The following is a 23889-nucleotide window of genomic DNA, read 5'->3' on the forward strand; positions in this document are numbered from 1 at the left end:
ACCGACTTTGTAAGCTCATTTAGTTGCTATTGCCTTTATTAAGATCATCTTGAAGTAGATTTGATAGCTCCCTTGTCTGGTTATCTCTGTAAACCAATTCCAGAAGGTAAAGGCAATGGCACACTAATCAAAGACAACCTATTGTACATCAGTGGAAAATATGAATACATAGAACCAAATAACGAAACAAGTATGACAATAATGTATACGCTTAACCTGGCACATAGCCTGATACAGGTGCTTTATAGCATTATAATCATGCTAATGTTTCTAATTTTGTGTGAAAGAAAAATACATTATCGTACCCCCGTCAATCTTAACCTTCTACTAATTCCCAATGTGACAAGTCCTATGATCAATCCGACTCTATATCAAGTTTCAACATCTACTAAAGCGCTACCAAGGGATATTCGCTGCCGAAATTTGAAAAAAAAAAAAAAAGCAAAAGATAATGTCAAAATATTTCCAATACATATGATACTGAGGTCATACCTGCAGACCCTTGTCTAGATATAACTGAAACCAGAAATCAAAAAATAATAATTGATTCAGTCCATATGATTCCAAAGCCATACTTGCAGATCATTATGTAGACAATTGATAATAAACACAATGTTTACAATCAATCTCCTAAGCAATCTGTTATAAGAAGGATGTTTCTCTCTCATATACTACAGAAAATCATGTTAAAATGCTGCCACGCCGATGGACAAAGACTCGTACTCATTGCTAAAGCAAATTGTTATGCAACATGTCACAATTGAAAATGTTTGGTCTGGATGTAATAACCGATATTTTCTGATGACTGATATTTTCTCAAGCCTTGTCAGCATCTTCAGTCAGCAAGTTCTCTCCAAAAATTTGTTAGTGTAGTGAACTGGTAAATAACTGCACTGGAACTCTACAAAACTGCCAGTTATTCTAGAGGATGATCTTGGGAAGGTTCTCACTGAGACAATTTTTGTTTCTTTCGTGATCTCCTCCTTTTCCCAGGCTTCTTGAATTTTACATGTGACTTCGCTGCTTTCATGAATTTTTTCTTTGATTTTCCTTTATTTCTCTTCTGTTTTTTATCAGATGGTTGATCTCCCAGGTCTTCACTGTCATCTACATAATCGCCAAGACCATCATCATCATCATCTTTTTCTTCTTGAGCATCATCATCCTCTTCATCCGAAGAGAATTCCAGCGTTTCTACAATATCATCCTCTTCATTAGCCGCTGCACCATGTGTATGAGACTTGGCTGCTATTATGGACTTCGAGGTATCCTCTCTGTGAGACAGTACCGAAGAAAATTTTCAGTAGACATTCATTCCAGCCATGGATTTGACTATATATTTATTCTCAGTTGTTTTTCATGTCAGATTGGAAATAGGATTGGAAGCTATTTAACAAACTATTCATTTCCAATAAATGACAGGGGAGTCTAATGTTCTGGAATCTGAACCATTTAGAAGTTAATCAAAAGTATCTTTACCATAAAACAAACATGCTTGCTCACCTATTTGACTTCTTTTCAGGTAGCCAATCCTTGCTGAATACTTCAGCTCCCTCTTCAATGTCACCATAATCATCCTCATCACTAGCCATAGAGATGCCCTTTGCTGAGTGTCTGGTTTCTTCATTGGCAAATTGAACACTGGAGAAAAGAGATTGCTAGTAAATGACTTGGAATTGATGCCATTAGACCTTGCAAAAGTATTGATGTTGAAACCAATTGCTCACCACAAGAAAAAAAACAAAAAGAAGAAAAAAGACTAACCTGGATTTTCGCAAACTAGCTTTACGTTGTTCAGCTCTTTGTCGCAGACTTAGAAGATATTGAGAAAGTGGGCTTGTGCCAGATTCTTTCTCAGCCTACCAATAGAATGAATGTTGGCTAAATCATAATATCTATCGAATAAACTTAAACCATATTTCAAAATACAGAATTTGCCAAAAAGAAGAAACACCAGAAATAAACCTGAAGAAATGATGATACAGGAACATGATCCTTTGGTGAGAAGGAGATTTCTGTCCGTTTTTTCCCAACATACTCAATGTTGGACTCAATCTGCAATTGTCAATAAGGTATTTAAATATTCATGCAAAGAAATAAAAAGGTAAGCATCATATTTATGAATTGATTGACCGATATTCCAGTAAAATACAGAAGGTGAAAATGCCATAAACTTTTGAACTAATATGCTCTGTAATCTCAACAAAGGACAAAACAAATCAAATCAGCATGGACAATGAAGTGTTCCACCATAGTCCAAGGCATTAGACACAACTAAAACTGGCGCCAGCTTGACCCCTATCAATCAACTATATGCTTGCATGCAAGTGTCAATACAATCAATTAGCAAAAGTATGTAAAATTGTTAGTATAACATAATGGTGGCTTCTATCTCAAAATTATCTAGTAAATCCATTGAAGCTACAGCAAAAACACAAATTAGAAAAGCATAAATTGACTGATCATACAGTTAGAAGATTGATGCTACTCTAACGTGAACCCTTTTAGTGTAAGTTACCTATCAATCAAACTTTTTAATGAGTAATGACCAAATGTTCGTCACAATCATCCAACATATATTGAAATTTGAGAAGGAAGGTAAGAGGACTGATGAGTGGTGCATTGAAGGATCATAGGAATTAGACATCCTCAAATAGACTTATAAGACCCTAAAGCAAGAAATGAATAGGAGTTTAAATCAGTAGAAAATCTTAGACATCCATGATATTTTTTACAGAAAGACTTTACAAATAAGCAAAACAGATGTAATGCAATACAAGTTCTAGCCATAGCATAGCACATAAAGAATGCCCCAGATTCCAGGACCATACAAATTTGATTAGCACTACCTGATCTATTAGTTGCTTTACTTGTCGACGAAACCTGTCAACTTTGGTTTCTTTCTTGAACTGCCGTAATCGAAAAACGGGAATAAATGCCAACTCTGGAAAAGCTACAGAATAGCTCCACAGTGTCAAATGTTCAGCAAGCTGCTCAATCACAGAAGAAACACACTCCTCTTGAAAAGCACGAGTTTTCAATGTTGGTTTCGGCACCTGTTATTACAACATCAAATCATTTTATTCAGCTACAAACATATAAAACCAATTACTCCATCAGAAATCGCACAAAAAAAAACATAGCTACTACTCTTATATTGACCTTCAGGGTGATTGAAAAGTCAATTGCTTTTCCAATTCCTCCTGTAGGTGGCCTGTTTAATTCTTTGAACTCTAACATATCGACAAGAAGTGAAGCCACAGGAATGAATGTCATAGTCGCAGATGCAAGTCTATTCAACATTTTTGCACACTGCACCCTTAAAGGGAAATATCGAGCAGTAGGCACCAATCGAGCAACTCCACTAATGATTTGAACCAATGGATATGCCAATGGCTGCAGATCATCCGTCGTGCTATGTGTACAAAGAACTTTAACCCAAACATCTAGGCAATTCATGAACTTCCAGCTGTAAACTTTCTTGAAGGCTTCCTGTATGCATCCAGTGTACAATAAATATAGCAGTAAATCAATAAAAAAAATATGATATAATGAAATATCAGAAGCATTCCAAATTTCCAAATCATCAAAAAGATGCAACAAGAATTTTATGAAATAATAAATGGCATTCATCTATAGCTTCGTTGACATGGAAAAATTGTTAAAAGGGCATTTTATTTATGAAGAACAACTTTCACGTATATCGGCAGTGAATCAGATTAAAAATTATTCTCACAGGAAAGATGGACTTTCATTTCAAATAAGTCACGTCTACATTATATAGATTTAGGCCATGTTACTTAACTGAGATATGCATCAAAGATTTTGTGATTCTGTGAATCTTTCATTTGCAAATTTACTAATATTTATCTTAGTCATGGTAACAAGAAAATTTCTTCCTATGATCCTGATCACAGACAGCAGTTCCACAGAGAAAATCCATGGTTCTCCACAGACAATTGATGATGCATTCCACATTAATGCTCATCTCACCCACACTTGATAATCATAATGCCCGACATACATTAGGTATATATCTTCATTGCTTCAAATCAAGTGTTAATGCCTCGTGTATTTGACATGAAAGTAGTGACCATTGGTGGAGTCAAATAATGGACCATGGTGTTCTAAATTTGTGCCTTTTTCCTCGTTTCACCTTGGTGGTCATCATCATTGAAACGAACAATGTTCGTTCTTCAAGTTAAATACTCCAGAAGACTTGGAATATGTAGATCTCCATTGAGATACAAGAATATATATATATTAAATTGTATGAATGAGAATGATGTTACAAATGAGAGTGAGAGGCTTGCTTATATATTAGGCAGTGCCTCTTCATAGAAAGTCATGTCTCATTTAGACATGCCTCTTCAACCTAATTACTAATTAACTAATCATTATTTATAATTATTATCATTTACATTATCTCCTATATATTTTATTCTGATGCAGAAACATCTGACCCCCCCTTAATCAAAAGAGAAATCCAAAGCGGAGAACAAGAGGACGTGGACCATCGGAGCAAAACCGGGAAAATCTGTTTAAAACAGAGCTAATTAGATGGACTTAATTAAATGTAATTTGCCATGTATGCGTGTAGTTGAGTGATTTAGGGGAGGAAATCAAGGAGTGGATTTGATCGGATCCTTCTCAGTGATCCGATCCAATGTTTCCTTATATATATATGATGAACCTGCGTGTTCAAAGGGAGAGTAATATAGTAATACAGAGTGAGAGATAGAGTATTCAAAATGTAATCGATTGGGAGCTTGTTCTAAGGCTGAAACACCTTAGCATGTAATTGTTTTGTATAATACAAAAAGTGTGCCTGTGTGTATTTTATAAACTGTCTGAATGTTCCAGTGTTGCAGGTTTGATCAACCATCGATCACTGGAGGATCGATGGCGATCCATCGATAAACAAATAACTATGTTATATGAATGTTGTATGGAGTGATAACAGTGTAAGTGGCAGAGTAAGGCAGAGGAAGCCCAAGCGTAGCATAAGTCCATCAATAGAACGAGAAGTGAAGAGTGATGCACAAGATCCGTTGGATCTCAGAGACCAACGGTCCAGATCCAATCACGATGAGCGATCGCACTTTATCGCATCAGCGGAAACCTTCCGGAGTTATCAGAACCAGCTTTGAAACAGTGCGATTGCGATCTTGCAATTAATCATCAACCGTCGGATCGAGAGTTAGAATCGACGATCGCGATCTAATCGTTGATCACAAATCAGAGGGGTCAAGATCAAAAGACGGAGGAATGCCGATAAGCGATGGCCGATATGCCGATAGCGATAAGCGCCGATCGGCGATCGGAGGAGGAGGAGGAGCGCAATTGAAAAGCGAAGGATGAGCGGACCCGAAGATTTTATAGATGTGGTTTAATTGTTTTTGGGATCCGGCTTATGTGTTCGGTCAGGTTTTCCTTCATTCCTGTGTATTCCGATATGAAGTGTTGTGTCCCGGATTTTAAACGCAAAGAGCGATTAATGCTTCCGATAATGAAATGGGCTCATAACCCATAGGTCCAAGGATCGAATTATTGGATCTGGAGGCGAAATTGGTGTGCCTCAATTTCGCACCCCATCATTTGGTATCAGAGCAAGGAAAGTTTTCTTGCAAGAAGGAAGAAGGGAAAAGAGGTACAGTTGATAAAGCTGGAGAGTTATGGTCTTATTGTTGTGCGAAGAACGACAGCCGAAGGTGAGAAGATTGCAGCAACCTAGAGCGAGGAGTGCTCAATTGGTTCCAGAGGAGAGAACTAGAAGGATGCCAAAAGACTAAAGCTCAGAGGAGGAAGCTTGGTGACGTATCATGTAGCAGAGGAAGACTGTTACTGCAGAGGTTGGTTGCGGCTCCTAAAAATTGTTAAAAAGGCATCTTATTTATGAAGAACAACTTTCACATATATCGGCATGAATCAGATTAAAAATTATTCTCACAGGAAAGATGGACTTTCATTTCAAATAAGTCACGTCAACATTATATAGATTTAGGCCATGTTACTTAACTGAGATATGCATCAAGATTTTATTATTCTGTGAATCTTTCATTTGCAAATTTACTAATATTTATCTCAGTCATGGTAACAAGAAAATTTCTTCCTATGATCCTGATCATAGACAGTAGTTCCACAGAGAAAATCCATGGCAATGTTACCAGACTTGGAATCGGCAATAAATCGGCGAGGCAAAAGAGCGAAGAGTTTTAATCGGATCGGCAAAAAATCGTTGAATTCATTAAATAAAAATATACACATATATTGAATTTAAAAAAACCATTTTTCATTAATATTGGGTAAAGGCATGTCCAAACAATGCATAATATCAATAGATGTCCAAAATATCATGAATAAATAAGTATCTCATATATGTTATGAGTCCAAACATGATCCAAAGCACTGAGTCTTGAGTCCTTAGAAGCATATGCTTCTAAAAGTTTACAAAAAACTGCATACTAATCAGAAAAAAATCAGCGACTATGAGTCTAAGACTCTTAAGAGTGAGAACTAGAAGCGATTCCTTCCACTCCTTCGCTTGCTTGACTCTCAATGTTCTCCAAGTCATGAAGGCTTAAAAGAGGAGGCTCATCTAATTGAACCCAATCTGCCACATTTGTAGCTTGCAAATCTATCTCTTCAAGGTCGATTGGTGAATGATCCATACCTGTCATTATCATGAGACATTGAAATGTGAATTAAAGTTTCACTTTGAAGTTTGAAGTTTGAACTTTAAAGTACGAACTAGATTATGAAACCTTCAAATTCAAGCTCTCGAGTCTCACCTAATATTTGTTTGTTGCGAAGTCGTAGACTGTAATGGACAAATACAAGGTCATTCAAGCATTTTTGTGTCAATCAGTTGCGCTTCTTAGAATGTATTTTCTCAAACATGCTCCAGTTGCATTCACAACCTGAAGCACTGCATGCTTGGTTTAAGATTCGAATGGAAAATCTCTTCAAATCTGGCATATCACTACCAAAGTTTTGCCACCAAAGACCTAGCAAGTGGTAAGGGTTTGTGAGTAGAAGTACTAAATAGTAAAAACTTAAAAAGAAAAGAAAATTTAATAAAACATTTAACATACAAAATAAAGTTTAAACAAATTTAATGAATTGATGAAGCCTTCAAGCTGGGTACCTGGCAACATCTTAGACCTTTGTCTTATAGCACTGGTATAGGCAAACAATTTAGATGGTGCCCTATAATCTTGTAGTTGGGAAAAGACACGACTTTGATGTTCTGGATCAGGGAAGCACCTTTCCATGCATGTCATAAGTCCTCTGCCAACCTCCCTATCCTCATTAAATTTGCTCTTATCATAAAAATATTGTGGGTTTAAGAAGTACCTAGCAGCATGTAAGGGGGAATGCAATTGCCTATCCCAACGTGCATCTATAATGTCCCAAAGAGGCATATACTTTGTCTCATCATCCCCATATCTTCTTTTGATGGCCTCCTTTGCGAGATCCATCGCCTCATAAATGTAACCCATAGCGGGTTTATCACCATCAACCATCCTGAAAGTTCAAGCATTCAAATTTAAAGAAATATGAAACATTGTAAATAAAAAGAAGCTTGAAATGAAATTTAAAAAATGAAAAAGTTAAAAGACTTGAAGTACCTGAGAACTCTAACAAGGGACTCCGTCACAGCAATAATCTCTTCGGCATCTTTCCAGAAACCATCATTAAACACAAGTGCAGCAATTTCGATGCCTTCAAGGGTCTTGGAATGTTTAGATCCCATCCACTCAGGTCCCAAGAACATCCTCTTCAGAGTTATCTTTTGCTCAACCACAAATTGCAAAGATATGAAATTTGTTGCAAATCTAGTCATTGCAGGTCAAACAATTTCTTTACCTTCAGTGTATTTTCTCATAGCGTTTAGGACAATAGTGTGGTTGTATAGGTATTTGATTATGGATTTTGCCTTCTCCACAACCTCATGTATCCAATGAAGCTTACCAATGTCCTCAAGCATTAAATCTATGCAATGGGCAGCACAAGAGGTCCAAAAAATAGTGGGGCGCCTAATCTCAAAAAGTCTACCAGCAGCCATATAATTCGCTGCATTATCGGTGACAATTTGTACAACATGTTTTTCTCCCACTTCTTGAACGACTTCCTCCATCATTTCACAGATAAGTTGGGCAGTCTTAACCTTGTCTGAAGCATCCACTGATTTGAGAAACATTGTGCCTGCGGGACAAGATACAAGGAAATTTATTAAAGTTCTATTCCTCTGATCTGTCCATCCATCACTCATGATGGTGCACCCTGTTTCTACCCATGATGAACAAAACTCAACTAGCACAAGCATGACATCTTCAACACTCTCTAACAACATATCAGTCCTAAGGCTCTCTGATGTAGGGGCTTTGAACCCTGGACCTACAATAGCAATTGCATCAATCATAGCTTGCCAATAAGGACTTCTGGCACAGTGGAAAGGTATGTCAGAATAGTACCAAAAGTTAGCAATGGCCTTCCTTGCCTGACTATGGATATTTTTTTTTCCAACCAATGGCATCTAAGGTAGGTTGGGAACCGGGTTTTGTGCGGGGAGCAAAAAAGGTGTTTATGTTTCCACCTCCAGTGTTGAAGGAAGGAGTTGAAGGACTCGTATGGCTTTGAGTTTGACTTGGCCTTAGAGGCATGTGTGGAAAACTTGGGAACGGCATTGAGGATTCAACAGAGTGAGGTGACATGGGGCTAGTGGCAGAAAAACTATCAACTCCAACAGTTCCTATTTCAGTATTTTGCTTTGCTTTCTTGGCATTATGCTGATCTAACATCTCAAGGGCCAAGGCTGCTTGGTATTTGACATTATCATCAACCTTGTTGCAAATACCTATATCATGGCCAGGTATTTATGCAAGGTGGAAATTGAATCTGTAAATGCCTCCACTACATTCCTTTTTGCAAAATTTACAAAGGAGCTTGGGGTCTCCGGGAATCTTGTCACAATAAGCCCAAGCAAAGTCCTTCTCTCTCGGCATTGTTGTTGCTTTGAACTTGTGTTTAATTTGTGGCTTCTGTTAAGATTTGGAGTCGTGGCTTCTATTTAACTTGTGGCTCCTGTGAAAGACAAAAAAAATCAAATTTAAAAAGGATCCAAAAATTTAAAATATGCTAGAAATTTAAAAAATTAAATGAAGACAGATGTCAGTAAACTACTAAACATATAGAAATGTTGCCTTTCAATAAAACCAAAAAACATGCAGAACCCTGGTTTTATTCAATGGAGCACAACATAGCTCTAAAAATTGGCACAAAAGCACACCAAGAAAGTGCCATGTCATGCTGAAAGGCCAAAGTGCAATACTGCCTTTTAAGTTTTGCTAGTTGAGAACAGTCATAACAGCGACACAGATGACATGTGAAGCAGACCAAAAAATGGCACATTAACTGCTTGAAAATTCCTTAAGAAGTGCGTCTCCTTGAGTCCTTACCAAGCAAACATACTCAACAGTCAACACCCTATCTTATGCAAAAGAGATCCAAAAACTGTGCTCTCCATCACACCAACAGCAATAACAGTAGCACCCTCCTCTAAGGTTGACTTATCTCTCATTAAATCTCGAAAAAGGTGCTTGGAATAAGTAATTTCCAAGCTTGTTTATTGATCATGCAAAAATTAAAATAACAGAAAGTCTTCACAGGTGAATTTGCCTTAGCCTGAGGTGTGAGCAACCTCCATAATACATATGTTGGTCCTCCATGTGCATATCCCAAGAACGTAGCTTAGGGAGTAAGCTACCTCATTAGACGTGGATTTGAAATAGATCTGATATGCTTCATATCAGAGTTGGAAAATAGTGCAATTTGTTTCTCAAACTAAATAAAATAAGGATAAATAAATATCAGAGTTGGAAAACAGCTTGATCCCTGTAGGATGTTGCACCTTAGTACTACTGTCAGATACATATATGGCAGGCATGGCATCTCTGCGATATGGCATGGCATCTATGCGATATGGTTATGTCTGTCATCTCTCTGCGTTATAGTTGGTCATAGTTGTATGGATTAACTCTGCGTTATATATCAACTCTGTATGCCATCCTCTGTATCACATGATCTGCATCTTAGCGTTTCATGGCTTGTCATGACTCTATAGAATATGGTGGTCATATATGGCAGGCATTACTGTTGTATGCCATCGCAGTTATATGTATGGATGGACTAGGCACTCGAAGTCGAGTATGACATCACAGTTATATATATGGCATTAGCATCTTTGTTCTTCTCTGCTGTATCGCATCACAGTATCAAGATTCACATCTATATCTTAGACATCATTATATATAGAGAGAGGGGTTACCTCAAGGCTCACACAGGTATATGATATCTCAACAATCCGGCTCTGCGGCGTCGAATGCAGCTCTGCGAATCTGCAGTGTAACTGTGTCAGTCAACAATCACGCTCTGCGGTGTATGGAATGCCTCTGCGGCTCTGCGGCGGTGTCGACTCTGTGGTGTCTCGAGTCTGGACGTGGGACTATGAAACAGCTCTACCACGTAACCGATAAAGTTATAAACGTGACAATCCGAAACCCAAAACCTGATAAACCTAAACCCAAAACTGGTGGGGCTCGGAAAAAAAACGCAAAATCAGAATAATCGCCATACTCGCGAGTCAAACTCGGTCAACACGATTTGACTCGCAAAGATTAGGTTCGGATCGTTTCATGGCCAAGCAGAGCTGGAATCGCGATTAATCAGCAAAATCATTGATTCCTGTTTCACTGATCCATGGTTCTCCACAGACATTTGATGATGCATTCCACATTAATGCTCATCTCACCCACACTTGATAATCGTAATGCCCGACATACATTAGGTATATATCTTCATTGCTTCAAATCAAGTGTTAACACCTCGTGTATTTGACATGAAAGTAGTGACCATTGGTGGAGTCAAATAATGGACCATGGTGTTCTAAATTTGTGTCTTTTTCCTCGTTTCACCTTGGTGGTCATCATCATTGAAACGAACAATGTTCGTTCTTCAAGTTAAATACTCTAGAAGACTTGGAATATGTAGATCTCCATTGAGAATCAGATATAATATATATATATATATTAAAGTTTATGAATGAAAATGATGTTACAAATGAGAGTGAGGGGCCTGCTTATATATTAGGCAGTGCCTCTTCATAGAAAGTCATGTCTCATTTAGACATGCCCCTTCAACCTAATTACTAATTAACTAATCATTATTTATAATTATTATCATGTACATTATTTCCTATATATTTTATTCATAACAATCATCTTCTAAATAAGTGTTGTCACTCTTGGCTTGAGTCCTACTACTAGAGGGATTTGAAAGAAATAGTGTATCCATGCCCCAATCCATATTTAACATTTTCCATCTCTCCTAATTTCCATGGTCCCGCTCATGATTGGTTCTCATATGTTACAGAAAGTGTCATGCTTCATAGTCCCATGAGAAGGAGCTATAAGCTCAAGGGTGATGCAGCTAAAGCTAAAAAAGGAAAGAGCAAGATATAAAGTTCATAATGCAAAAGAAAATGAAGGGATGTGAATGATAAGCCAAAAGACAAACCAAAGCTTGAGCTCTAACCCCTCACTATGAGGCCATTGCCCCAAGTCATATGCAATGAAACACATACCTAAAAAGGACTAAAAAAATTTATCTCAGACCCCCATGCACTGAAATGCATATATAAGAAAATGGGATGCAATGAAATGAAATTTACAAAAGAAAAAGTGAATTAAGAAAAAAAAACTAGAAAAAGCAAGAAAAGGGTCGTAAGACACTGTGTCGAGGAACGGGTAACTCAATGCATAAGTGCTCCCTCAAGAAAGTCACTCATGTGGATGAATATCTCAAAAAAGCTAACATGACTATGCAATACAATTCATGGAGTTACTTTCGCAAAACATACCATCTATCAACACACCTACTCCTCGAGGAGCTTTCTTGGGAAATACTTCTCTTCTTGGGTACTTACTACTAGCAGATGTAATAGGAGTTAATGATGACCCTCTCATACCTAAAATTGGCAAGTTGTATGAATTGTATGAGTTATTGTGAAGTTTGAAGGCGATGCTTAATGTGGTCTACCTAGTGGCATTTATGTTTGACATGACTCACTTTTTATGTTGCATTGTGTTAATTTTATGGTATGTTCTATGCTTGCAACAATTACTTCAATCTCTTACTAGCCCAATAGCAATTCCACTTCAGATTCCAATAGCAATCAGTTAGCATTAACTTTAGATCATTATTGACAGTAATTGTAGATAGAACATCATCAACAATATGCACAAGAAGACAAGCCAAGAAAACGAACCCAAAGATTTAGGCTAATGCCAGGGAAAAACCCAACAAGCGGGAAAACCCATCCAATCCTTCTTCTTGATTAATATCAAATGTTCAGCAGAGAGAGATCCAATTTAGTATAATGATGACCAACCAATAACCTAAACAAGAAGCCCAACCTGATCTGTCAAAATCTGCAATTCTGAGATCAGTCAATATGCCCTAACCAGTCCAGTCAATGGTAGTCTAACAGCAGTCAAACAGCCTCCAATTAATTCAGTCAATGCAGCAAGGAACTCGGCCTTAGTAGCAGATCAAAGTCAACCCAAAACAGAAATGAAAACCAGTCAAACTTAGTCAAAGTCTGCAGTCCAGCCTGCGGCCAACACTGGTCAACCTGCCCAGAAAAGCTTGGAATCTGTACCAGTAGATGCATCCTGCCCAAAGTTCAGACAGAGACTATTCCACAAAAATCACAGCCAAACAGTGCCAAAATCACCTCGATCGACGCTGGTCAAAGCCAGCTACAGAAAGTCAACACAGAGAAAACAGAGCTGCCAAGAAATCCTTCGCACGTGTGGAAAGAAGATGTTGCCTCAGGCTGTACGAACCAATCAGATGATGAGAGAAGAATGTGTGTGATTGAGATGCCAAAATGAGGAGGCCTTTAGGTGTATTTATAGTGGTTAACATGGGGTCAAAAGACATGTCTGTTCACCTAATGGGCTGACTTGAAGAGGGGCAGACTTGTGGAGATGAGGCCGACTTGAAAATGAGGCATTTGAAGGTGTGCAAAAATTCTAATTTTCAAGGACAAGGGAGATGCCATCAAGGCTGAGCCAAATGTGCAATGATTCATCAAAGGAGGGGCTTCCAAGTGGGGGAATTGGCCCCTAGTTGCACTCTTTAACACTCACTCTTATTGCACTTGGAGGCCTTACAAGAGAATGGGATGTGTTCAACACTACCATCCTCAACAATGACAGGATTCCTGGATTTAATGAATTATTGACTAGATGCACGCAAGAAGAAATAAGGATGATGGAAAGAGACAAGCCCTTAAATGGAAACAATCCTACCGCCTTCTCCGCTCATGCTAAGAGGAGGAACAATGTTGGTCCAAGGAATCAAGGACAAGGGTTCAAGCCGGATTCAAAGAAGGAAAAAAAGGAAGATGCTTCAATTGCAACAGGTTTGGCCACTTCGCTAGAGAGTGTCCTCACAAAAAGGATACTCCAAGAGATGATGACAACCATAACAACAACTTCAAGGCCAATGGCAATCAAAGGAACAACAGGTACAACAACAAGGGAAACAGGAATTCTCCCGCTGCTCGAAATGGAAATGGTCGTCCTCCCAAGAAGTCGAGAAACTCCAGGTATGAAGAAGTTAATGTTGTAAAGCAAAAGGAATTTCATCTTATTTTTGCCCTCACCACTGCCTCTCCTTTGGATACACTGGATCATTGGTTGATTGATAGTGGTGCCTCAAGGCACTTTAGTGGTTCAAAGAGGCTCTCTCTAACTTGATTGAAAAGAAGACGAATATGGAGATTATACTTGGGGATAATGCCACTTATCCCGTGAAAGGAATTGGGACTGTTACTCTCCACTTAAATCAAGGTCAAACTCTTCATTTACAAGAAGTACTATATGTACCTGATCTGAAAAAGAACTTGGTCTCTATTTCTGCGATGGAAGATAAAGGTTTCAAGGTGTCATTCATTGATGGGAAGGTTCGTGTCTGGCAAAGGAACCCAAGAGATGCATTCACTCTTGGATTCATGGTTGAAGGTCTCTACTAGGTTGGAGGAAGTCCGTTGGGAGCAATGACTTGTGATACTTCTCTTGAATCCAAATTATGGCACCGGAAATTTGCTCACAAGCCTTACCTGATGTAAGGAAGATGGTCACAAGTATGCCCGAATTCAACTTAAATCATGAAGGTGTTTGTCAAGGATGTGAAGCTGGAAAACATACAAGGGGACCATTCCCCTCAAGTGAAACCCAAACCATCGATATTCTTCAATTGGTCCATTATGATCTATCAGGTATGTTGCATGTGACATCTTTGGGTGGATATTTGTACTATGCTATTTTTGTGGATGACGTCTCTCGCAAAACATGGATCTATTTCTTAAAGAAGAAGGATGAAGTATTCAAATGGTTCCTCTCTTTCAAAGCCTTGGTCGAGAATCAAATAGGGAAAAAGATCAAAATATTGAGGACTAATAATGGGACCAAATATGAGTCAAATAAATTCAAAGACTATTGTAGAGAAGTTGACACTAAGAGGGAGACCAGTACCACTACTGCATATACTCTTGAACAAAATGGTGTTGCCGAAAGGAAGAATCGTACTATCATAGAAGCCACCCCTGCTATGCTTCATGATCAAAGTCTTCTGAGGTTCTTATGGGGAGACGCTGCCAACACCGCTGTGTATGTTCAAAACAGATGCCCACATCAAGCTTTGGACTTCAAGACACCCGGAGAAGTATTCACCGATAAGAAACCTGATGTTTCTCATTTTAGAATTTTTGGTTGTCCCGTATATTTTCATGTGCCAAAAGAAGAAAGAAACAAACTATATGCATCTGGGAAGAAAGGAATGTTTGTGGGCTACAGTGAAACTTCGAAGGCATATAGAATCTATGTGCCTGGTAAAAGGGAAGTGGAATTAAGTCATGATGTCACTTTCGATGAAGATTCTACTCTTAGAAAGATCTGAGATCCTCCTATCCCTAGGAAGGACAATGATGATGCTGATGCAGAAAAGCAAGATGAACCTCAGTCTGATGAACTAATGCCCGATGTTGAAGGTTCGATGGATCCCATTGATCCACCTCCTTGTCAGCCCACTACTTCAAGAAAAAGACCTTTGTGGTTCAAAGATACTCTTGAAGATGCTGAGAAACATATTGCACCAAGGGGGGCATTTCGTGAAAGCAAGAAGCCGAATAGGTACCAAGGGTACTTAGCTACCATGAGTACCATTGTACAATCTGAGCTTTGCACATTCGAAGAAGCCGTGAAACACCAAGTTTGGAAGGATAAGTCAGTGGTCACTTCAAAATGGCTCTACAAGATCAGGCATGGAGCTTATTGGAGTGCTAAGAAGTTCAAGGCCAGATTTGTTGCTCGAGGCTTCTCTCAAAAGGGAGTAGACTATGATGCGATATTTGCACCAGTTGCCCGATATACCACCATCCATTTGATCATAGCCCTTGCTGCCTCGCAAGGATGGAGCCTACACCAGATGGATGTCAAAACTGCCTTTTTACATGGTTCGCTTAAGGAGGAAGTATATGTGGAACAACCCGAGGGGCTTGAAGTTCAAGATCGTGAGACACATGTATGTAGGTTGAAGAAATCCCTCTATGGGTTGAAGCAAGACCCTAGGGCTTGGTATGAGAGGATTGATAGCTATCTTATGAAGTTGGGATTTACAAGGAGCGATGCGGACCCGAGCCTATACTTCAAGGTTGAAAAGGACAGGCCTCTCATTCTGGTCCTTTATGTGGATGATCTATTTTCAACAGATGATGACCCTCTCATTCATTAATGCAAGAGGGAGTTGGCTTCCAAATTCGAGATGAAGGACCTACGACTGATGCATTACTTCCTAGGGTTGGAGGTTTGGCAAAAGCCAGGTGAGATTTTCCTTTCTCAAGGAAAATACATTGTGAAGCTTCTTGAGAGATGTGGGATGGTGGATTGCAAGTCCATGACTACTCCGATGGAACTCAACTTTAAGAAGCTATGTGGAAGTGTTGTTGGGCCCGGATTAGCGAACCCTTCCGAGTATCGTCAATTTGTGGGGGGGTTGATGTTCTTGGTCAACTCCCATCCTGACATATGCTTCATTGTGAACACGTTGAGTCAATATATGGTCGAACCTCATCACATTCATTGGATTGCTGCTAAGAATATCTTGAGATATCTCTGGGGCACAATCCACTATGGACTGAGATACACTGTCGTAAACTTGAAGCTAAATGGATATTCAGATGCTGACGGGGCAGGCAGTTTGGTGGATCGTAAGAGCACATCTAGGTGATGCTTCTCTTTGGGGTCTACTTCTATATCTTGGATGAGCAGGAAGCCAAAATCGATTGCACTAAGCACCGCCGAGGCCGAAAACATTACTGCAAAGTATGGCCTGTTGTGAAGTTGTTTGGTTGAGGAAGCTCTTCAGTGAGCTATTTGAGCACGTGTTGGATACCACCGTGATCTTCTGCGACAACCAGAGTGGGATTCGCTTATCAGAGAATCTCGTGTTCCACGACCGCTCCAAGCACATTGATATCAGGTACCACTTTATCCGGGATATGGTACAATGGGGAGAAATAAGGCTCCAACACATTAGAACAGATGAGCAAGTAGCAGACATTCTCACGAAGCGTTTGGGGAAGATCAAATTCTTAACCTTCCAAGAGAGACTTGGAGTCGTAGAATGACCCTCCTATGAGGGTCCCGTATGAGATGAACACAGAGCTCTAGGAGCTCCTGGGGGCTTGGGGTACTTCTTGGAGCTATGAACGACCATAGGGTGAGTGGTCCACCTTCCCCTAGTGGTGCACTAGATACAGGGTGAGTGGTCCACCTTCCCCTAATGGTGCGCTAGATATAGGGTGAGTGGTTCACCTTCCCCTGTGATACCCCATTATCGTTGACATGTGTGTAGGGTGAGTGGTTAACCTTCCCTACCCGAACACATGCATGTAGGGTGAGTGGTTCACCTTCCCCTACAATTGACATATGCATAGGATGAGTGGTTCACCTTCTCCTATGGCATATGAGCACGATGAGTGGTTCACCTTCCCCTACAAGTGACATATGCATAGGATGAGTGGTTCACCTTCTTGTATTGATGCCCTACACACATCCTACCCATAGAGTCTAGGACTCGTGGTAATTACCTCTCATCTGGCCAATGAGTTGGGAAAATATGGTTAGAGACCATAGCACTAGCGATGGATGTATCGTGTACTATTGTACTCCCTATGACTAGGATGCACAGTGTTCAACACCTTGATCTAGGATCAAGGACTGACTTTTGTCAGTGGAGAATGGTATGATCTTATGACTCACTCTCGATCACTTCTTCATTATTACTTCATGGTTCAACAAAGCAGAGCAGGGCAGTGATGACAAGGATGGTACAAGATGATAGGATGGCATGATGATGGATTGGCAAGTGGAATTCTCCCTAGTTGAGAGGGAGTGTTAAAATTGGAAACTAGGGCCAAATTCCACCTTAGGACAGCTCATATGATGGATATGATTATTGCATTGGATTCCTCTTTTCGAGAGGTCCAATTTTGATATAAAGATCATCTCATTCTGAGAAGCAGAAATGGAATTTTGAATTTATTCTCTCTCATGCACAAATTGTCAAGGTCAGCCTCAGTCAAATGTAGGCTCATAAGCCCAATAGGAGTGACCTCTCTCCACATTTGGACATCACTCATCTCATCACACATATCTCTCTCTCCTCTCTTGATTGCTTCGTACAGTGTGGAGGCAGCCTTCCCTACTTCGCAAGTGTGTAAGGACGAATTTTAGGTCTGTTTTGAAGGCTAAAAATTTCAAGAAACAGGACAACGTTGACTTGGTGATTTTGACTAGCGTTGACTTCATTCTAGTGGGCAGAATTTTGAATTTTGAAGGCCACATTGATTAGCACAGATTTCGAGGTGACTGGGGCAATTTGACTAGTTTGACTTCAGCGTTGACTTCAGCCTTTGACCGCAAAAATTACAGTAGTGCTTGACTGGGTTGACCGAACTATTTTTGGGCTGACTTTGACCCTCTTGGAAGGCCAAATTTATCTATTGTTGACCGAGTTACTTGGAGGACATTTTGGAGCAGCTTTGACCACCGTTGACTTTCTGGTTAGGGCTGCAGTTGACTGCTAATTTGACAAGACAGTTTTGGGCAAGTTAATCTGATATTTGTACTCTCTCTCTCTGTGCTGAACTATTGTAGAATAATAAGAAGATTTTATCAAAGGGTTTCCCCACATTGGGGTTTTTACCTAGCATCCACCACATCTTGTGTCCTCTTGTCTTGGCTTATCTTCTGCACATGTTTTTATGTTCTATCTGCATTTATTGTCAATGTGTTTAAGTTAATGTGATTGCTACTGAATATAATTAGAAATTGCCATTGGGCTGATAAGGAACATTGAAGTAAATTGTGCTAAAGCATAGAACATACCATTGTTATCTAAATTTAATATGGTATTGGAGCTCAGGTGAAGACAAAACCCAAGCAAGAGTGAGCAAAAGCAATCACTAAGGGAAGTTGGTTGACAAGGGCTTGGAACTAGTCAGAACGACGACTACATCTTTCTTCAAATCCAAGGACAAGCTTAAGGACAAATCCGACTATCATGCATGGAAGATGACTCTAGATTTGACATTGGAAGAAAATTATGCCATGGACTATGTCAAAGGAAGAATAGTGGAGCCTCCTTCAAATGCATCCGTAGCTGCACAAACAAAGTACAAGAAAGGTGAGGTTAAAGCTAAGAAGAATATTGTTGATTCTATTCACAAACCTTTGGTTGCCTATATTTCTTATTTGAAAACATCTAAGGAGATGTATGACAAGCTAGTTGGGATGCTCAAAGTAAATAATGAAAATCAAGTTCTCTTTCTCAAGAACAAGTTGAAAGATATCAAGATGGATAGAGGGGAATCCATCCAATCCTACTCCATGAGGATTACTGAGATCAAGAATGATCTCCTATCTATTAGAGAAGTCATTGGTGACAGGGAGCTCCCTCTTATTGCACTTGGAGGCCTTACAAGAGAATGGGATGTGTTCAACACTACCATCCTCAACAATGACGGGATTCAGGGATTTGATGAATTATTGGCTAGATGCACTCAAGAAGAAATAAGGATGATGGAAAGAGACAAGCCCTCAAATGGAAAAAATCCTACCGCCTTCTCCGCTCATGCTAAGAGGAGGAACAATGTTGGTCCAAGGAATCAAGGACAAGGGTTCAAGTCGGGATTCAAAGAAGGAAGAAAAGGAAGATGCTTCAATTGCAACAAGTTAGGTCACTTCGCTAGAGAGTGTCCTCACAAAAAGGATACTCCAAGAGATGATGAAAACGATAACAACAACTTCAAGGGCAATGGCAATCAAAGGAACAAGAGGAATGATCCCGCTGCTCAAAATGGAAATGGTTGTCCTCCCAGGAAGTCGAGAAACTCCAGGTATGAAGAAGTTAATGTTGTAAAGCAAAAGGAATTTTATCTTATTTATGCCCTCACCACTGCCTCTCCTCCGGATACATTGGATCATTGGTTGATTGATAGTGGTGCCTCAAGGCACTTCACTAGGTACAAAAAGGCTCTCTCTAAATTGATTGAAAAGAAGATGAATATGGAGATTATACTTAGGGATAATGCCACTTATCCCCTGAAAGGAATTGGGACTATTACTCTCCCACTTAAATCAAGGTCAAATTCTTCATTTACAAGTAGTACTATATCTACCTGATCTGAAAAAGAACTTGATCTCTATTTTTGCGATGGAGGATAAAGGTTTCAAGGTGTCATTCATTGATGGGAAGGTTCGTGTTTGGCAAAGGAACTCAAGAGATGCATTCACTCTTGGATTCAAGGTTGAAGGTCTCTATCGGGTTGTTGGAAGTCCGTTGGGAGCAATGACTTGTAAGAGCATGAGATGGGACCCAAAATCTATGCACTTGGAACAGTTTTGAGATTCATGGGGGTTACAGTAAAATCCCTCCTCATATTGGAATAACTTGCTTCACTCCTCTCCAAGGTGGATTAGTCAAATGGGAAGAGCTTGATATGTGCTCTAAAACCATGCATGCTTGTCTTAGTACAACACAAGTATTTGGAGCACCCTTGTATAGGAATCAAACTTCCAGTTGCCTCTTGTCTCAATAGTATCATGATGTTGATCGCACCTATACCCCCTTACAATGATGACATTATGAGGAGAGTCTTCAGGCTGATAGTGGAGACCTTTCAAGATTTGGATAACAATGAGGGGCCTACCTTTGGGAAGAGGCTAGAGGTTCTAGAAGCCATGGCCTTGGTTAGATCTTATGACCTTATGTTTTAGCTAAAGTGTGATGACTTGATCCTGCAGATGTTCTAATGCTTCTTCAGCATTAGGAAACGTCATCTTGACACAGTCATAACACGCATACAGTCCATTTTGTCCTCATGTATGGGAGGCCATTATGCCATTTGCAGGAGGTTGCAGTGTAAATTGTTGGCCATTTGGAGGGAGGAACAGTTGGTTTCACTCGCTGCTTACGAACTAGCTGAAAGGTTGGTTGAGCAAAACATTGGGTTGTTCAGGAGACAGTTCACCAAGGAGGAGTTGCGATGGATTTCTGGTGACCAACCATGCAGCAAGAATGAGTTAAGGAGGAAGAGTCTTTGCTTCATCTGCAAGGAAACTTGGGGACCTGACCACTCATGCATGGATGACACTGAGGAGATGACAAGGGTAGATCAGGACGAGATTCCTTCTGACTTTTAGGATGAGGATTTTTCTTTGGTTGAGCCCATGATGCCTCTGAGGAGCATGAGCAGTCATGTGGGCTTGTTGACAACAGGCCAAATTTATATTTCAGTGTGTACAGTGAGTAGTCAATGGACCCTATGGGAGATATTCAGGGTGATGAGTCACCAGTGACGATTCAACATGAGTAACATATGGTGGAGCATGAGTTAGCTGAGTAGGATGTTATACACAATATGCACGATGAGCCTTTTATGGAGAGCTAATTGAAGGTTCGTGTTGAGCCCATGATAGAGGAGGATGAACAACCATCTTTTGTACCAGCCATTGATGAGGAGCAGACAAATGCACAAACAACTAGCAGGGATGTAGTACTTGCAAACACTGGTCGTCAAGGGGTGCTTGAGTGTAATATTCCTAATTAGCCATGGCTAATTGGAATATTCGATTTTGCTCAATTTTGCCTTCTATAGTTATTTATAAATAAAAAGGTGAGGAAAGGGGGACATAACTCACTTTTTGAATAAAGTCACTCCCTAGTAGCACAATGTTGTAACTTAAAAGGGGAGCCAAGGGGGCCAAAGGACCACGTAGAGAAGGGGGCCCACGTAGACACTTGGAGGGACTACGCAGATGGAGAAGGAGCACGTGGCAAGAGAGAGGCTACGTTGGAGGAGGTGGGCCTTAGGGTTTTGAGAGAGGCCAACGCTATAAAGGAGAGAGGAGCCTCCTCATTTGGGCATGGGATTATGTTGCATTTGAGCTAGTCACTTCGACTTAGAGCACGCTGGCTGTTTAGCCTATCTGCAGCACTGTTTAGTGCATCGAGTGTCTCCATTCGGAGATCTCACCCTTAGCCCCGGGGGACTTTGAGTGCCTGCTCGGGCAAGGTAGTTTCATCAGTATTTTGCAGGAGGAGCGATCTCTAGAGTTGAGGAGAAATTGAGCATTTTGATGACTGCGCAGTCTTGAGAGGGGAGGACGTAATCTCTTTTGGTAGGAGCTCCGGATTGGGTTTATGTGGAGGATTTGGGCTTGGAGATTGAGCAAGGGATTAGCCCTTGCATATTGGAGGATTTTGGCAGAGTTTCGGGTAGAGTTTTGGAGGATTCTCTTCAGAGGCAGCGCAGAGCCTTGAGGGATAGCGTAGATCCTCAAGGGGGTGATTTTCGGGGGTCAGCTATTTTAGAAAAGCTTTCTGGGCTTTTTTGGGTTTATTGAGCAGAGGTTGATTCCAGAGTTTTAGCATTTTCTGAGGAGGGGAACAACCCCAAATCCTCACTTGATTCCAGCAATAGCAGCAGCACAGCAGTTCTCCGACAGCTTGGACGCAGTTCAGAGAGAGGCCATTTCCTTACCATTCTGAGTGTATTTCTTCACTTGCCTTGTGCAAGTCGAGGTGCTATCTTTCTGATCACCTCTTGTACTCTTTCCATTACTCAGTATAATAAAATGGCTTAGCATTTCTCTCTGCATTTCTCGAGTATCTGCTTATATTCCATGTATACATTATTGTATGTTGCACTACTGTTATTTTTATCTCTTTGAGCTCTCCGGCTACTATACCACTGGTGTGTTTTTCTCCTATACTCTTAGACAGAGTTTGGAAAGGGCCAGATAGCCTCCAGATCTCGTCCTCTTTTCAGAGGCGACATATCTGGTAAACGCCCTCCCAGTCCATCTCTAGTTGGAGTTTGCTTGTGTTTGAGGGATACCCCTGATAAGGGATATTACAGTGGTATCAGAGCATAGATCTGGCTCAGCCTGTGGAGCTAGCAGTCTATGACACCGAGGGAGAAGCCCTACATCTATTACAGAGGTAGGAAATACAGAGATATTGAGCATAGGTTGGAGAACACCTATGGAGAGGGAGACTGTGTTCGGGTGGTGGACACAAAACAGGAGGAGCCTGTGGTGAACACAGAACAGGAGGAGCCTGTGGTGGACGCAGAGCAGGAGGATCCAATGGAAGATGAGGACGGGAAGAGATTTGCGGACATGCTCCTCAAATCAGTGCAGGATCTATCGAGGCAGATCAAGGTGATGGGGCAGAGATTCACGGCGATGGAGGCTAAACAGCGTGAGAACCCACGGGTTTTTCAGGTTGGTGAGGGATCAGGTACATCCCACCATTTGCCAGAGCAGGGTGCCACTCAGCGTGATTCTACTCAGCAGATGGCCTCACATGCCCCTACACGCTCTACCATGCCCATTTTCCTAGGAGCAGACACGGGGGCCGGAGCCCAGCAGGAAGCAGAGCCCGGTCATATGGGCAATTATTTTGCAGAGTACCAGGCCTATGGGCAGGAGTTCAGGGACGCTCTCTCATTCAGGGACTTTGTTTAGCTCCAGCGGGATAGTAGACCCTGCGACCATCATAGAGGATACCGGCATTATCATGATGGAGACACCCACCGCACAGCTAGTAGATTCCACTTGCCTACGTTTGATGGCTCATCAAACAGTTCGGCAAAGTCTTGGGTGGAGAAGCTGGACATCTATTTCCAGCTTAACCAGATGTCGGAGATAGAGGCCATCAAGGTGGCGACATTACATTTGGATGGTGAGACCCAAGACTGGTGGTTCCATGGGATGGTTACACTTGGACGCTCCACAGTGACGACATATGCCGAGTTCACCAGGAGAGTGATAAAGAGGTTTGACTGGGGGGATCCGGAACAACACTTTGTTGAGCTGACGAGGCTCAAATAGACCTGGAACCCAGAGACCTACATTGCAGACTTCTTGAGGGTTTCAGTGATGGTGCCAGATCTATCTGCGGCACGGAGGATCTACATGTTTGTTGAGGGGCTAGCAGAGCCACTTCAAGGTCTAGTCAGATCCACTAGACCAGCCACACTCCAGGATGCTATTAGTAGGACCTGGGACTTACAGGATGCCTTACCCAGGACCCGGACATTTCACCCCCAGAGACGGGCTTTCCAGCCTATGGGGAAGGATGTGAGGATTCCGCCTCCAAAGGGGAATCCAGGACGAACACAGATTGATGGTGATGCCAGGAGGGAGCTAAAGAAGAAGCGGTTGTGCTTTACCTGCCAGGAGCCATGGGCAC

At 40.8% G+C, this 23889-nt stretch overlaps 1 protein-coding gene across 1 annotated transcript in view; it reads right to left on the reverse strand.

The window, feature by feature from the left end:
* Positions 1–475: 475 nt before the first annotated feature.
* The window catches only part of LOC149228226 (Noc2p family), a 144268-nt gene continuing 120854 nt past the window's right edge, over positions 476–23889 (reverse strand). The window contains exons 11-16 of the mRNA XM_089378106.1: positions 3163–3492; positions 2850–3056; positions 1966–2055; positions 1765–1859; positions 1504–1641; positions 476–1274 (exon numbers count right to left, since the gene is read on the reverse strand). Coding sequence (XP_089234232.1) covers positions 947–1274; positions 1504–1641; positions 1765–1859; positions 1966–2055; positions 2850–3056; positions 3163–3492 — 1188 coding nt within the window. The 3' untranslated portion in view covers positions 476–946. The remainder of the gene's footprint in view (positions 1275–1503; positions 1642–1764; positions 1860–1965; positions 2056–2849; positions 3057–3162; positions 3493–23889) is intronic.

This window comes from Pinus tabuliformis, chromosome J (genome assembly GCF_031772625.1).
Source record: "Pinus tabuliformis cultivar Carrire ecotype Pingquan chromosome J, CPIR1, whole genome shotgun sequence".
Classification (NCBI taxonomy): Eukaryota; Viridiplantae; Streptophyta; class Pinopsida; order Pinales; family Pinaceae; genus Pinus; species Pinus tabuliformis.